This window comes from Zalophus californianus, chromosome X (genome assembly GCF_009762305.2).
Source record: "Zalophus californianus isolate mZalCal1 chromosome X, mZalCal1.pri.v2, whole genome shotgun sequence".
Taxonomy (NCBI): Eukaryota; Metazoa; Chordata; class Mammalia; order Carnivora; family Otariidae; genus Zalophus; species Zalophus californianus.
In genome coordinates, this window is record NC_045612.1 from 781,635 (window position 1) to 799,197 (window position 17,563).

At 38.4% G+C, this 17,563-nt stretch overlaps 1 protein-coding gene across 8 annotated transcripts in view; it reads left to right on the forward strand.

The window, feature by feature from the left end:
• The window catches only part of F8 (coagulation factor VIII), a 138,120-nt gene that overhangs the window by 38,942 nt on the left and 81,615 nt on the right, over positions 1-17,563 (forward strand). For 7 of the 8 annotated variants that reach the window (XM_027608366.2, XM_027608365.2, XM_027608364.2 and 4 more), the window contains 5 exons: positions 109-225; positions 2,046-2,267; positions 4,559-4,817; positions 5,108-5,279; positions 10,453-10,546. In XM_027608366.2, the coding sequence (XP_027464167.1) occupies positions 109-225; positions 2,046-2,267; positions 4,559-4,817; positions 5,108-5,279; positions 10,453-10,546 (864 nt within the window). The remainder of the gene's footprint in view (positions 1-108; positions 226-2,045; positions 2,268-4,558; positions 4,818-5,107; positions 5,280-10,452; positions 10,547-17,563) is intronic. The other variant, XM_027608367.2, reaches the window with a different exon arrangement.

A 17,563-nucleotide genomic window follows, 5' to 3' on the forward strand; every position in this document is an offset into this window, starting at 1 on the left:
TGACAAAAATGCCTAAGGTGTGAGCACTCTTTGCCCCTTGGGAGGGAGGGAAGGTGATTCATGAGACAGACACTTAGCTGGCCCTATATTTGCCTCCTCTCTCATCAGGGAAAAGTTGGCACTCAGAAACAAATGAGTCTTTGACACAGGCTTTGGATCCTGCATCCGCTCAGGCCCAGCATGAAATGCACACAGTCAATGGCTATATAAACAGGTCTCTGCCAGGTATGTACACGCCTGCTCAAGAATCCTCAGGGTCAGGGCACCTGGGTGGCGCAGCCAATTAGGCGTCTGACCCTTGGTTTCAGCTCAGGTCATTATCTCAGGGTCATGAGGTGGAGCCCTGCTTTGTGTGCCACCCTCAACGGGGAATCTGCTTGAGAACCTTTCCCTCCCCTTCTGCCCCTTCCTCCATGCATACTCTCTCATGCACTCTCTCAAATAAATAAATAAATAAAATCTATAAAAAAAAAAAAAAAGAATCCTTAGGGTCTTCTGCATTCACCACCAGAGCTCTCTTCTCTGGTTCTCGTCAGACAGCTCTGTATCCCCAGAGGAAAGCCCACTGAATTCTGGCCTCTGGTGGGGTCTTAAACTGAAGTGGCTGATTCTTCTTTCAGTCACCTAAAAATGAAGGCCTGCCCATGTACACAGAGCTCACAGATTTCTCTTTCCTTTTGCTTAAATATAGGTGAACAGCCAAGGATGAACAAATATTTAAGGGAAACCTGAAACATGAAAGGGATATGCAAAGATAAACAAAAAATAATAATCCCAGAAGAAAAAGAGATAATACTTAGAAGAAAACTTGTCAAAAGGTCTACTTAGTATTTTCATAAAGATTCAAGAAGATACTGCATCAATATAGTAATAATATGATTCTATGAAAAGAAACAATCAAACCAAGAGTATGCTAACAAAAGTTAGGAATATTATTGTGAAAATACAAACTCAATAGAAGGTAGTTAGAATAGAGAAAATCTTCCAGAAAGTAAAACAAAAAGAGATTTGGAATACATTTTAAAACAGATTTTAAAAATCAAAAAAATTATAGAAGAAAGTATTAAGGATGAAAATATTTGAGTTTTCATACTCAGATTTCCCAGCAGGATAAATAAAAAAAGATCCCCACACAAAATTATGATTGTGGAATTTCAGAGAACAAAGAGAAGATGTTAAAGCTTCCCCTGGGAAAAACAGGTCCCATACAAAGGCATGAGAATTAAATTGGCAATACCATTCAGGGCTTTCTAGGCCTTACTAGAGAGTTTGGATTTGAGACAGACAAGAATTAAGATGTGGGGGTGGTAATGATGGTGAAAAAATGTGTGTATTTGAAAGTTTCAGGAGGCAAAATATGAGACAGCTGTGCCCTAGTAGTTAACAGTGTAAGATCTAAACATGCAGCTGCTTGGGTTCCGATTTGAGCTGAGCATCAGGATCCTCTCCTGATAACAATAGTTTCTACATTCATATGGTTACTGGAGTTGAATGAGTTAAAACTTGTAAAACAGTTTGGACAGTGCTTGATATAAAACAAGTGCTCAGTAAATATTAGTATTATCAATTATATTGCCATAATTAGTATCAGACTGGATTTAGGAAGTCAGAGAGAATTTGATATTGTTCAAAGAGAAAGTATTTATTAACAAGAGAATAAGCCTAGGGCTGCGTCCTAGGTGATCCGTCATTTAATGAAGGGTCAGGAAAGGAGGCAGAGGAGGGAGCTATCTAAACAACAGGGGAACAAAACCCAGAGAGGTGTTGGCACAGAGGACAAGGGAGGAAGAGAATCTCAAGAAGGAATGAGTGGTTACCAGGTGCAGATTATTGAAAAGTGTCCATTGGATTTAGCTGCACGAGACACTCATTGCTGACCTTGGCAAGAGCTGTTGGTTTGGCAGTATCCCAGCATCGTCGGAAAGTTTGGTTCCAAGTTAGTAATAAAATTTGAAGGTCAATTTGTCTATCCTATCCTAGAAAGTGTTTTCCATTTCAAATTCTCTACTTCTTGACCATAACTGTCTTATTTTCCCATGTTACAGGTCTGACTGGATGTCACAAGAGATCAGTCTATTGGCATGTGATTGGAATGGGCACCACCCCCGAAGTGCACTCAATTTTTCTAGAAGGTCACACATTTCTTGTGAGGAACCATCGCCAGGCCTCCTTGGAGATCTCATCAGTAACTTTCCTTACTGCTCAGACATTCCTGATGGACTTTGGCCAGTTTCTACTGTTTTGTCATATCCCTTCCCACCAACATGGTAATATCTGTTGATCTTAAAAATGAGTATTATAAATATTCAGCTCTTCTTTTACTGTCCACTGTCCATTATAAGATTTTACCTTGGTTGTAAGAGGGCTTGAGTGTTAGTAGTACTGGTGAATTTTTAGTTTAAACGACTATAATAGCAGAGGGGAGACATTTTAGGGACAAATGAGGTGGTGAAAGTGGGGAGGACAGTATATCATTGGTTTCCTAGCCAGAGCCCATTAACTAGGCTTCAGTGCTATGGAGAGAGGGATTGTAGATCATAGCTAAAGAGATGTGGTTTTTTTAAAGATTTTATTTGCTTATTTGACAGAAAGAGACACAGCGAGAGAGGGAACACAAGCAGGGGGAGTGGGAGAGGGAGAAGCAGGCTTCCTGCTGAGCAGGGAGCCCGATGTGGGGCTCGATCCCAGGACCTGGGATCACGACCTGAGCCGAAGGCAGACGCTTCACCCACTGAGCCACCCAGGCGCCCCTGAAGAGATGTTTTTTGAGAAATTTAAGGAAATAAAAAAAGTCCAGCATTGTCTAGGTTGTAACCACAAGGGCTGCGGGCTAGCAGTAGTGATGTCCAGAGGATATTGCAGTACTCAGTATGAAACACCAGACTACTGGTGTACATGGAGGCACTCCATCAATACCTAGAAGGAGATGAGAGACATGGGAAATACAGAGCCTGTTGGGCATAACAGACACTGGGAGAAGCAATGTGGGAGTGGAAGTTGGTGAGCATATGTGAAACACCACGTGAGGTTTTCAAAGACTTCTTAATGAGGACTTTGCAAAGGGTTAAAGGTCCTGTCTAAGCAAGTTGGGACAGTAATACGGTTCCAAATTATCATTAATGTGACCTCATTTGTAGCTACAGACTGAAAATTCATATAACATGATCATCCCACCCCCATTTTCCTTCTTGTATATTTACTCTGCTAACTCTTAATGTTGGATCAATCTAACATTCCTCTTTGTCTTCTCCTCTGTTGTGGCCCATGAGGGTTGTTGGAGAAAAATGTTGAGGAGGCCTAATCTTTCGTGTCTAACAGCACTTGTTTGTTCTAGCACTCTTGTATTACTCCTCTCTTCAGATTCCTTGCTTGCCTTGGAGAAGAGATTTGATCTTGCCATGCATCCACCATTTTCTCCTTATGTTCTGTGAGTGACCTTGTTTATAGTGCTCTGTAGTGATGAAGAATAGGGACCTCTTTTCCTCATCTGTTACATAATTTTATGGGACTTTTGACAAGATGTTAAGGGACAAATGAAGTTGATCCTGTAGGCACAGAGAAATAGGTCATTTACTTGTATGCAAGTTGGTTGTTACCTAGTTTGAGGAATTTACTTTATGTTTTGTTTTAGTATTTTGACTTTTTCCCACTGATTTTAATTGCCACTTTTTCAGAAAAATGCTTTGTCTTGTTGGACCGCAGACAAATCCTTTCATTTTAGATCTAGAATGAATTATGTTTAAAGCCTCATGAACCCCAGACTACTTGTTTGCTGCTCCTGAAATCTACCATATTCCCCATCCTCTAGTAAATAGGTCTGCCTTCTTAGTATTGATTTTCAAAATCGCCCTATAGCATAGATTGGGTGGGAATTATTACTATCCACATATTATAAAGCTAAAGATGAGATTGAAATTGTTGAATAGACTTGCTGTAGGACTTATAACTAGTCACAGGCAGACATGCTCTTAAAACATATAGCATATATTTCCTTAACTCTAAGTTGTACCTTTTCATGTTTTTATGAACTTCAAATGTCTTAAAATTTATATCTACACTGACATTTTTCCTAGTAAACTTATTAAATCAATGGTTTGTATCATAATTCAATGGAGTACATATAGAAATCATTAGGTAACTGGCAGAATGGGGAGTTGGTTTGACCTAGGCATCCAAATGCTGAAAATATACAGTTTCTCAAGTCTACTTGTTTATAATTAGAGAATTGGAGAGTGATGTGTTCAGAGCCAATTCCAGAAGGAAAATATTCATACATATTATAAGAGCAAATGAGTGAGCCTTGAAAGAAGGATAAAACATATACTGGAGGAGAGTGAGGCAGCAGGGAAATGGTGAGTGCAAAGATCGTAGGAAGAAACCAGCAAGTACCAGCTACGGGGGAGGTAATCCCTATAGGAGAGTGACAAGATAAGGGTATAGGTGTGGGGAAGGGAACACTTAAGAGAGGGTCTTGAAGGCCTAATGAGAGACAAAGAAGTTGTAGAAGTTAAGGCAAGTCTTACAGGAATCTGACATTGTTTGGTTTGTCTGACCTCAGGTGGTATGGAAGCTTATGTCAAAGTAGATAGCTGCCCAGAGGAACCCCAACTACGGATGAAAAATAATGAAGAAGAGGAAGATTATGGTGATCTTTATGACTCTGACATGGATGTGGTTAGCTTTGATGATGACAACTCCTCTCCCTTTATCCAAATCCGCTCAGTTGCCAAGAAGCATCCTAAAACTTGGGTCCACTATATTGCTGCTGAAGAGGAAGACTGGGACTATGCTCCCTCAGGCCCCACCCCCAATGATAGGTAAGCAAGCACCTTTTAACTCTTGATATGAACTCTTCCTCATTTTTAAAAGGTTATTCCCAATTATTCAAAACAACAAATCTTTAAGCCATGTTTATTGTTAGGTACAGATATGGAATCAAATAATAGATAGCCTTACTAACATAGCTAAGCATCAGGCATACTTGCATTTTTCTCACGCCTTTTCATCGATTAAATCATTTCAGCTGTTTTAGAGCTGGATTATTAGCCACCTGTCCTCTACCTAGAATTCTCCATCCCAACATCACATCTATTTGTGTCTCATGCAGAGGTTATAAAAATCTGTATTTGAACAATGGTCCTCAGCGGATTGGTAGGAAGTACAAAAAAGTCCGATTTATGGCATACACAGATGAAACATTTAAGACTCGTGAAGCTATTCAGTATGAATCAGGAATCCTGGGACCTTTACTTTATGGAGAAGTTGGAGACACACTGTTGGTAAGTTGAGGAAGAGAAATAAGATTGGGTAATTATGAAGACAAAGTCTGGAGCATTTTGAGTTTCTAAAAGCTTCATAATTCAGTCTTCTGTTCCAATGAATATTATCTTCTAAAAATTATGTTATACAAATAAATATAGATTATAAATTTGTTTTAAAAATATGAATATATAGAATACAAATTTAATGACACCCATTAAACCTGTCACCCCTTTGAAACGCTCATTACATGGTCTTTGATACATATCCTTATATAATTTTTTTCCACTAATTATATAGTACAGGAATCATCAGACTGTGGCCTGTGAGCCTAATTTGGCTCATAGTGTGTTTTTGGACAGCCTGTGACCTTTCAGCCTGTGAAGGATTTTACCTTTTTATTTTTTTTTTAATTTTATTTATTTGAGAAAGTGAGCGAATGAGAGAGAGCACGAGCAGTGGGGAGGAACAGAGGGGCAAGGAGAAGCATTCTCCCCACTGAGCAGGGCTCAATCCTGGCATGAATCCCATGGATCCCAGGACTCCGGGATCATGATCTGAGCCAAAGGCAGACTCTTAACCCACTGAGTTGCCCAGGCACCCCGGATTTTACCTTTTTAAAGAGTTGTAAAGAAAAGAATAATAATAATAATACGACAAACGTGTGACAGTGACTAGAAATGACTCACAAAGTTTAGAGCATTTACTATCTGGCCCTCTCCATAAAATGTTTGCTGTCCCTTGATATAGGGTATTAAGAAGGCTTATGCTGCAAAGAATAGGATACTCAATAAGCCGTGGTTTAAAAAAATAGGGATTTATTTTTTCACAATCAATTTAGAGATGGATGGTTGTTTGTATCAACCCAGCTGCTCCAAAATGTTTTGAAGGATGCTGATCATTATATATGGAGTGTTGAGCAGAACACCATGAACCTGTTACCAGTGCCAGAGGAGGACTCCAATTATATTACATGCCAACCACTGGGAATAGAAATCCAAACACTTCTGCCCACAGCATCTTGGTAGCAGAGTCACCCAGGAAAACACAAGGCAACCAAGCCCTGGATGAAACAGTGCTTCTACTTACATAGAGAAGAGACAGAGCAAGGTCAGCTCCAATAGTGGGCATGGGTCCCCTATGGCTAGCAGATATCCCTCAGTAGCCAGCACAGGGCAGTTGGCCTCTGTGTACCCCTCTTGTGCTGAGACAGAAGGATCCCAACTCCTCCCCCAAGGAGTCTGAAATCTGAGGGTATGCATGAGGGTCATTGATGCACATGCTTAAGCAGAACAAAGGACCACCCACTGAGACTGAAACAAGGAAAGATACTCCCAGCAAGGTGATAAGCCTGCCATAGGCTGTGTGGGCTCTTTAGCTCCTGGTACAGTGGTGTCCCAGGCTTAAGACCCATTCTTACATAGCCAAGTAGGGCTCCAAAGACTGTGCACACAAGACTACCTTTCCTGATGTGGAGTTTTGTTAGGTAGTGCCAAAGTCCTTCAGCAATTCTGCCCCAATTTAGACCCTCACCAAGAGTGAGTATGCTTTCCCCACATCATTGACAATATATATTATAAGCCTTCAGAAAAATTTTCCAATTTGGTAAGCTAAGTATTTATATACTGTCTTCATTTGCATTTCCCCGATTAGTAGTGAAATTGCTGTTTCATGTTTGTTGACTATTTACATGACACCCTCAGCAAATTGCCTGAAATTTTGTCCAGTTTTCTATTAGGATGGTTGTCTCTTGCTTATATATTTGTAAAAGGCTTTATGCAGTGTGGATATTGGCACATTGTTATTTTTCAAATATTTTTTTAGTCTGTCACTTGTACTTTTGTCCTACAAAAATTTTTAGTATTTATACAGTCAAGATCTTTTTTTTTAAAGATTTTATTTATTTATTTGACAGAGAGCATCAGCAGGGGGGAGAAGCAAGGGGAGAGGGAGAAGCAGGCTCCCCGCTGAGCAAGAAGCCCAATGAGGGACTTGATCCCAGCACCCTGGGATCACGACCTGAGCCGAAGGCAGATGCTCAACCGACTGAGCCACACAGGCACCCCTACAGTGAAGATCTTTTATCAATCTTTTTATTTATATTTTTCTGGATATTTTTGATTTATGATTTCTGCCTTGGAATGTCTTCATCACCTCCAGATTATAAAAATAGTCTATTACATTTTATTCTTTATACTTTTATAGTTTTATTTTTACAATAAGGATTTTAATTGCTCTGGAAGTTACTTTTGGTTATAGTGTATAGTGTCAAATAAGGATTTTCCCAAATGAGAGCTAACTAGGCCAACTGATCCTTTTCTCACTAATTTAAAAGTGCCTCCTTTATTATATACCAAATTGCTAATATCTCTTTAATTGATCTGTTACCACTCTGTTTTGATGACTGCAACCTTGTCCTGTGTTTTGATATTTGTAGAGCAAGTCTTCTCTGATTGTACTTCTTCAACATTTTAATTAGCTATCCTTGTATAATTTTTATTCATAAATTTTATTTACCTATTTTTGAATTATCCAGTAAAAATAATTCAAAAGGCAAAAAATGTACACAGTGAAAGGCAAATTTTTCTCCCTCCCAGACTTCTTTTTTTTTTTAATTTTATTTATTTATTTGAGAGAGAGAGAATGAGATAGAGATAGAGAGCACGAGAGGGAAGAGGGTCAGAGGGAGAAGCAGACTCCCTGCTGATCAGGGAGCCCGATGTGGGACTCGATCCCGGGACTCCAGGGTCATAACCTGAGCTGAAGGCAGTCGCCCAACCAACTGAGCCACCCAGGCGCCCATCCCTCCCAGACTTCTAATCCCATAGTCTGATAGGCAATCATTACTGTCAGTTTTAATATCCTCTTCCAGAAATAGTGTATAAATATATGTGTTTATGTTTATATTTTAAACAAAAACATGAGCACTATGTAAATTGTTCTGTACCTTGATTTTTTTAACTTAACAACATATCTTGAATATCATTTCATATCAAGATATATAGATCTACCTCATTTTTTGATTTATGTAAGTTATGTTCGAACATCTTATTGAATCCTATTAAACTTTTCTATTAATGTAAGAATTTGAGGATTATTTGGCATTTGGATTGGAAGGAAGAAATAATACTGTATTTGCAGATGACATGATCTTATATGTAGAAAATAATTAATACATAATAAAAAAATCATAGGAAATTGGGGTTGCAAGGGACATCCTTATCCTAATAAAGATCTGCAGAAAACCTATAGTCACCATCACACTTGGTAGTGAAACTCAGAAATCCTTCTGTTAAAGATCAGGATAAAACACATCTCTATGTGATATTTTACTAGAAACCGTAGCCAGTGTTCCTAGGAGAAAAAATAAAGTTTTCAGATTGGAAAGAAATAAACAAAACTGTCATTATCCGAAGATTAAGTAAATGTATGACACTTGGCAGGAGCCAGATTTCTTGTTGGAGAGGGTAATAATAAAATAAGGCTAGAATAAATCTTGGGATTCTGCATTAGAATTGGAGACATCAGTATAATTCTTAATATAGTAAGAAAGTACTCAATAAAAGAATAGGACAATGTCAAAAGAACACAGGAGTGTTCAGAGCTTCTAATGGCCAAGGTGGAAGAATTTGAGCAACAAAATAAAGTAGTATATTGGATTATACCCCAAAGTATAAAATAAACATCCATGGATCATTACTGATGTAAATAAATGATTAAATAAGCAAATAAATGGGGAAGTAGAGGCATAGCTCACATACAGAAGAGTTCTAAAAAAATTATGTAGGTATGTAATTCTTTGGGGGTTAATTTTTATAAAAGGTGTAAGGTCTGTGTCTAGATCCTTTCTCTCTCTCTCTCTCTCACCTTGCATGTTGATGTCTGGTTGTTCTAGCACCATTTGTTGATAAGACTATCTGCACCATTTTATTGTCTTCTGCTTCTTTGTCAGTAATCAGTTGACTATATTTATGTGAGTCTGTTTCTGGGCTCTCTATTCTGTTCCAAAAGGAAGTTTTTAAAATGGAAGATGCTGCAACCTTATTGTGTACTAGTACCAAAGAGATGTTGGCATTAGATAGGAGTTGATTTTCACATGCATATAGGTGGGTAGATTTGATGATGGGAGGACAAGGAAATTCCTTTCTCAGTGAAAACATAAGCGCCCGAGAGTGAAAATCTGAAACCAAATATTAATCAACTAAGTAAGTGGGAAGGTGAATTTCTAGAAAAACCAAATAGATAGCTAGGTAACTTGAGTGCTCATTTGAGATTTGTGATCATGAATTTTAAAAGGCTGATTGCAGAGCTGTGTGATTTTTCTTCTACATCATTCTGCTGCTTTAAGTGCGGGCAAGGAATCAGCTCTTTATTGGGTTTTACCAAATGAGTGGGTTTTAAGACAATAATGCAGGTGGAAGTTATTTTTTTTTATGTTACATTAGTCATCATACGGTACATCATTAGTTTTTGATGTAGTGTTCCATGACTCACTGTTTGCGTATAACACCCAGTGCTCCATGCAGAACATGCCCTCCTTAATACCCATCACCGGGCTAGCCCATCCCCCCACCCCCTCCCCTCTAAAACCCTCAGTTTTTTCAGAAGTTGGTTTTTTATCCTCATGTCATACCCAGCCTCAGATCTAGAGACTGGGTTGACGTGTTCAAATGTTCTTAATTGCTGCTTCCATGTTACTGCTCTTCCATCCTTCCTCCCATTTAAAGCTCATGCAATCAGGTAACACTGACTACCACCCTTCCTTAGTTCTGTAATCAACTGTCCTCCTATCATGCCTGCTCATTCAGTGAAGATTTTATCACCTGAGTCACTGTTTCCCTCTTCACTCTTGGGGAATTTAGTACCCAAATGGTGGAATAAGACTGAGGGGAAGCAGTGCCCTCAGCAGACATTCAAATTTCAATTAGTGTGACAAGGTGCAAGGAATAATTCCTGAAACGATTGAAATAACTTTAAAGAAATGGAAAAGGGGCCTTTAGTAAAAGAAAAAAAACAACCTAAGTAGCTGTCTGAGCAACTTTATGGAAAGAACAAATATTTTGAACTTTATCTAGGCTCAAACCCCTATAACATGGATATAAGACAGCTTTTGTTTTCTGGAGATAGGCCACACTGTTCCTGTTGATCCTAGTTGTTTTAGGACTTGATCTTGTATTTCATTTATACTTTCAGATTATATTTAAGAATCAAGCAAGCCGGCCTTATAACATCTACCCTCATGGAATCACTGATGTCAGTCCTTTGCACTCAGGGAGATTGCCAAAAGGTAAGTGTTACCTCAATTTTATTAAGTCATACTTACCTGTGGATATACATGAGGTCACAGCCTCAATAGTACTAAAATTATACTGGTCCTTGCCCCAGCTGTTATGTACTGTATAGGCACATTTATCACCTCACCATCCTTAATGCTATAATTTCCATATGTATTACATCTATATACTTTACAGTACACACAAGAAAATGCTATAATTTTTGCTTTAAATAGTCATATGTAGGGACACCTGGGTGGCTCAGCCAGTTCAGCGTCTGCCTTCGGCTCAGGTCGTGATTCTGGGGTCCTGGGATTGAGCCCCGCATTGGGCTCCTTGCTCAGGACGGAGTCTGCTTCTCCTTCTTCCTCTGCTGCTCCCCCTGCTTTTGCGCATGTGCACACTCTCTCTCTGATTAAAAAAAAAAAAATTAAATAGTCATATGTAGTCTTAGAAAATTATGAGGAAAAATACTCCTTCATATTTACCAGTTATTTACTATTACCAATGATTTTTATGCCCACCTAAAGATCCAGATTTCCATCTGGCATCACTTCCATTCAGATCATTTCTCTTCAATCTAAAGAAGTTCTTTTATCATTCCTTGTAGTGCAGGTATGCTAGAGATAGATTCTCTTAGTTTTATTTTATTTGAAAATGTCTTTGTCTTCACTTTTGAAGGCTAATTTTGCTGGATATAGAATTCTGGGTTGAGAGGGCTTTTTATTCCTTTTAGCACTTTGAAAATATTGTTTTACTATCTTCTGGCCTTCATAATAGCTAAACTTAGATTCCATTCAGTTATTCTTACCCTGTACATTATTGTTGTCTGACTGTGATTTTCTTCATATTTCTCCCACTTGAGGTTCACTGATCTTCCTGGATCTGTAAATTTATATTTTTACAAATTTGGAAAGATTGTGGTCATTATATCTTCAAAAAAATTTTCTACCCTGTTCTCTATCTCCTTTCCTGGGTCTCTAATTACATGAATGACATTTTGGTATTGTCCCACATGCCTTAATATTTTCATCATATTTTTTTTCTTTCTCCATCTCATCTGCAAAGTGGATATTTTCTGTTGACCTATCTTCAGGTTCACTGACCTCAAACTGGAATTTCTGAGTCACGGTATATGTATTTCTATTTTTAATAGATAGCTGCACTTTTGTTCCCAGATAAAGTTATAATTCATACTCCTACTACTCAAATATGAAAGTGTAATTTCCCACATTATTGATATCTAGACATTGACAGTTTTTTAAAAAGATTATTCATTTATTTATTTGACAGAGAGAGAATGAGAAAGCACAAGCAGGGGGAGCTGCAGAGGGAGAGGGAGAAGCAGGCTCCCCGTGGAGCAGAGAGCCCAATGCGGGGCTCAATCCCAGGACCCTGGGATCATGACCTGAGCCCAAGGCAGACACTTAACTGACTGAGCCACACAGGTGCCCCTAGACATTGACAGTTTTTTAAAACTCCTGCCAGTCTGGTGGTTGAAAAGTGGTGTCTCAATGCTGTTTTAATTTTATTTTTTTATTTTTTTATTTTAATTCCAATATAGTTAACATACAGTGTTATATTACCTTCAGATGTACACTGTAGTGATTCAGCACTTCCGTACAACCCCCAGTGCTCATCAGGACAAGTGCCCTTCTTAATCCCCATCCCCTGGTTCACCTATCTGCCCACCTACCTCCCCTCTGGTAACCATCAGGGTGTTCTCCATAGTTAAGAGTCTTTGTCTTGGTTTGCCTCTCTCTCTTTTTTCCTTTGCTTATTTGTTTTATTTCTTAAATTCCACATATGAGTGAAATCATATGGTATTTTTTTCTCTGACTGACTCATTTCACTTAGCATTATACTCTCTAGCTCCATCCATGTCATTGCAAATGGAATAATTTCATTCCTTTTTATGCAGAGTAATATTCCATTGTGTGTGTATCACATCTTCTTTATCCATTCATGTATTGATGGACACTTAGGCTGCTTCCATAATTTGGCTATTGTAAGTAATGCTGCAGTAAAAAAGGTATGCCTACATCTTTTTGATTTAGTATTTTCATATTCCTTGGGTAAATACCCAGAATGGAATTACTGGATCATATGGGAATTCCATTTTTAATTTTTTAAGGAACCTCCATACTGTTTTCCACAGTGGTTATGCCACTTTGGATACGCACCAACAGTGCAGGAGGATTCCTTTTTCGCCACATCCTTGCCAGTACTTATTGTTTCTTGTGTTTTTGATTTGAGCCACAGGCAAGGGAAACAAAAGCAAAACAAAAACTGTTGGGACTGCATCAAACTAAAAAGCTTTTGTGCAGGGAAGAAAACCATAAACAAAACAAAAAGCCTACTGAATGTGGGAAGATATTTGCAAATGATATATGCAGTAAGGGGTTAATATCCAAAATATATAAAGAACTTATACAACTCAACACCAAAAATATAAACAATCCAATTAAAAAATGGGCAGAGGACCTGAGTAGATATTTTTTTTCAAAGAATAGACCTCTGTAAACCCAACAGACATGAAAAGATGCTCAACATCACTAAGCATCAGGAAAATGCAAATCAAAACCCAAATAAGATATCCATCTTACACCTGTTAGAAGGGCTAAATAAAAAAGATGAGAAATAACAGGTGTTGGTGAGGATGTGGAGAAAAAGGAACCCACATATACTATTGGTGGGAATATAAATTGGTACAGCCACTGTGAAAAACAGTATGGAGTTTCCTCAAAAAAATTTTAAATTAAAATACCATAAGATCCAGTAATTCCACTATTGAATATCTACCCAAATAAAATGAAAACACTAATTTGAAAAGATACATGCACCCCTATGTTTATTGCAGTATTATTTAGATACCACATCTCCTTATAAAATATGTGAGTTAAAACTCCAGTAAGCAGTCCTTTGGCATATATTTGGGCCTGAAATTCTCATGGTCAACTGGATTATCATCTGTAGCTTACCACTCTGGTTTTGATGTCTATTTTTTAAGCACTTGAGATTTTTTTTCTTCTTCATAGATTTTCACTTATTTATTATAAACATTTAATAATATTATCAGGTGCCTGGGTGGTTCATTCAGTTAAGCGTCTGCCTTTGGCTCAGGTCATGATCCCAGGGTCCTGGGATTGAGTCCCATGTTAGGCTCCCTGCTCAGCGGGGTGTCTGCTTCTCCCTCTGCCCCTCCTCCCACTTGTTCTCTCAATCCCTCTCTCTCTCTCTCAAATAAATAAAATCTTTAAAATAATATCTATTATTTATATGTAATAGTGGACAGACCTACTTATTTCAGCTCAAACTAACAAGCTAGCAAAAATCTCCTGGACTGACTTTTTTTAGTACAAAAAATTTGTAAGACATTATATTTCAGCTCAAACTAACAAGCTAGCAAAAATCTCCTGGACTGACTTTTTTTAGTACAAAAAATTTGTAAGACATTTGAAGATAATGTACCTTGAACAAAATAAAATAAATTACAGATTATCAAGATACAAACTTTTTTTTCAGTTCTTATTTAGTTACTTTAAGTTTTTAATTAAATTCAGTCAGTTAACATACAGTGTTATATTAGTCTCAGGTGTACAATATAGTGCATTCCTTCATCCCCATCACCTAGTTCACCCATCCCCCACACCCCACATCTTCTCTATCATTCATCTGTCGATGAACATCTGGGCTCTTTCCATAGTTTGGCTATTGTGGACATTGCTGCTATAAACATTGGGGTGCTGGTGCCCCTTCTTTTCACTACATCTCTATCTTTAGGGTAAATACCTAGTAGTGCAATTTCTGGGTCATAGGGTAGTTCTATTTTTATTTTTTGAGGAACCTCCAATACTGTTTTCCACAGTGGCTGCACCAGTTTGCATTCCCACCAACAGTGCAAGAGGGTTCCCCTTTCTCCACATCCTCACCAACACTTGTTCCTGGTGTTGTTGATTTTAACCATTCTGACAGGTATGAGGTGATATCTCAGTGTAGTTTTGATTTGCATTTCCTTGATGATCAGTGAGGATGAGCATCTTTTCATGTGTCTGTTGGCCATCTGGATGTCTTCTTTGGAAAAATATCTATCAGGTCTTCTGCCCATTTTTTAATTGAATGATTCATTTTTTGGGTGTTGAATTTTATAAGTTCTTTCTATCTATTGAATACTAACCCTTTGTCAGATATGTCATTTGCAAATATCTTGTCCCATTCAGTAGGTTCTCTTTTAGTTTTGTTGATTGTTTCCTTTGCTGTGCAAAAGCTTTTTATCTTTTTTAACATTTTTTATTTAAATTCAATTAATTAACATATAATGTATTCTTGGTTTCAGAGGTACACGCCTGTGATTCATCAGTCTTATATAATACCCAGTGATATTACATCACATGCCCTCCTTAATATCTATTACCCAGTTACCCCATCCCTCCACCCTCCTCCCCTCTAGCAACCCTCAGTTTGTTTCCTATGATTAAGAGTCTCTTATGGTTTGTCTCCCTCTCTGGTTTCTTCTTGTTTTACTTTTTACTCTTTTCCCCTATGATCCTCTCTTTTGTTTCTTAAATTCCACATATTGGTGAGATCATAATGATAATTGTCTTTTTCTGATTGGCTTATTTCGCCTAGCATAATACCCCCTAGTTCCATCCACGTCATTGAAAATGGCAGGATTTGGGGTGCCTGGGTGGCTCAGTCGTTGACCGTCTGCCTTCAGCTCAGGTCACGATCCCAGGGTCCTGGGATCAAGCCCCAAGTCGGGCTCCCTGAATGGCTGGAGGCCTGCTTCTCCCTCTCCTCCCCCCTGCTTGTGTTCCCTCTCTGGCTATTTCTTTGTCAAATAAATAAAATCTTAAAAAAAAAAAAGAAAAGAAAATGGCAGGATTTCATTTTTTTGATGAACATATATACACATACATACACACCACATCTTTTTTTAAGATTTTATTTATTTATTTGACAGAGAGAGAGAGATCACAAGCAGACAGGCAGGCAGAGGGAGAGGAAGAAACAGGCTCCCCGCTGAGCAGGGAGCCCAATGTGGGGCTCGATTCCAGGACCCTGAGACCATGGCCCGAGCCGAAGGCAGATACTTAACCGACTGAGCCACCCAGGCGCCCCCACACCACATCTTCTTTATCCATTCATCTGTCGATGGACATCTGGGCTCTTTCCATAGTTCAGCTATTGTGTACATTGCTGCTATAAACATTGGGGTGCTAGTGCCCCTTCAGATCGCTACATTTGCGTCTTTGAGGTAAATACCTACTAGTGCAATTGCTGGGTCGTAGGGTAGCTCTATTTTTAACATCTTGAGGAACCTCCATACTGTTTTCCAGAGTGGGTGCACAAGTTTGCATTTCCACCAACAGTGTAGGAGGGTTCCCCTTTCTCGGCATCCTCACCAACATTTGTTGTTTACTGTCTTGTGAATTCTAGCCATTCTGACTGGTATGAGGTGGTATTTCATTGTGGTTTTGATTTGTATTTCTGTGATGCCAAGGAATGTGGAGCATTTTTCATGTGTCTGTTGGCCCTTTGTATGTCTTCATTGGAGAAATGTCTGTTCATGTCTTCTGCCCATTTCTTATTGGATTATTTGTTCTTTGGGTGTTGAGTTTGATAAGTTCTTTATAGATCTTAGATACTAGCCCTTAATCTGATATGTTATTTGCAAATATCTTCTCCAATTTTGTTGGTTGTCTTCTGGTTTTGTCAACTGTTTCCTTTGCTGTGCAAACGCTTTTATTTTGATGAAGCCCCAGTAGTTCCTTTTTGCTTTTGTATCCCTTGCCTTTGGAGATGTGTCTAGCCAGAAGTTGCTGTGGCCCAGGTGGAAGAGGTTGCTGCCTGTGTTCTCCTCTAGGATTTTGATGGATTCCTGTCTCATATTTAGGTCTTTCATCCATTTTGAGTCTATTTTTATGAATGCTGTAAGGTGAGCATTTTTTCATCCATGTTCATTAGGGATATTGGTCTGTAATTATCCTTTTTGTGGGGGTCTTTGTCTGGTTTTGGGATCAAGGTAGTGCTGGCCTCATAGAAAGAGTCTGGAAGTTTTCCTTCTATTTCTGTTTTTTGAAACAGCTTCAGGAGAATAGGTATGATTTCTTCTTTAAATGTTTGGTAGAATTGCCTGGGAAGCCATCTGGCCCTGGGCTCTTGTTTGTTGGGAGATTTTTGATTACTGCTTCAATTTCCTTTCTGGTTATAGGTCTGTTCAGATTTTCTGTGTCTTCCTGTTTCAGTTTTGGTGGTTTATATGTCTTTGGAGACATGTCTAGCCAGAAGTTGCTGCTCCATGTTTATAAGAAATGGAAAGCATCCATTTCTTCCAGATTGCCTGGTTTCTTGGCATATAGTTGCTCATAATATATTCTTAAAATTGTATTTCTTTTGTGTTGGTTATGATCTCTCCTCTTTCATTCATGATTTTATTAATTTGGGTCCTTTCTCTTTTCTTTTTGATAAGTCTGGCCAGGGGTTTATCAATCTTATTAATTCTCTCACAGAATCAGCTCCTAGTTTCGTTTGATCTGTTCTACTGTTCTTTTGGTTTCTATTTCATTGATTTCTGTTCTAATCTTTATTATTTCTCATCTCCTGATGGGTTTAGGCTTTATTTGCTGTTCTTTCTCCAGCTCCTTTAGGTGTATGTTTAGCTTGTGTTTGAGACTTTTCTCATTTTTTGAGAAAAGCTTGTATTGCTATGTTTTTCCCTCTTAGGACCAACTTTGCTGCATCCCAAAGGTTTTGAATGGTTTTGTTTTCATTTTCATTTGTTTCCATGAATTTTTTTAATTCTTCTTTAATTACCCGGTTGACCCATTCATTCTTTAGTAGGATGCTTTTTAGTCTCCATGTATTTGCGTTCTTTCCAACTTTGCTCTTGTGATTGAGTTCAAGTTTCAAAGCATTTTGGCCTGAAAATATGCAGGGAATAATCCCAGTCTTTTGGTACCGGTTGAGACCTGATTTGTGACTCAGTATGTGATCTATTCTGGAGAATGTTCCATGGGCACTAGAGAAGA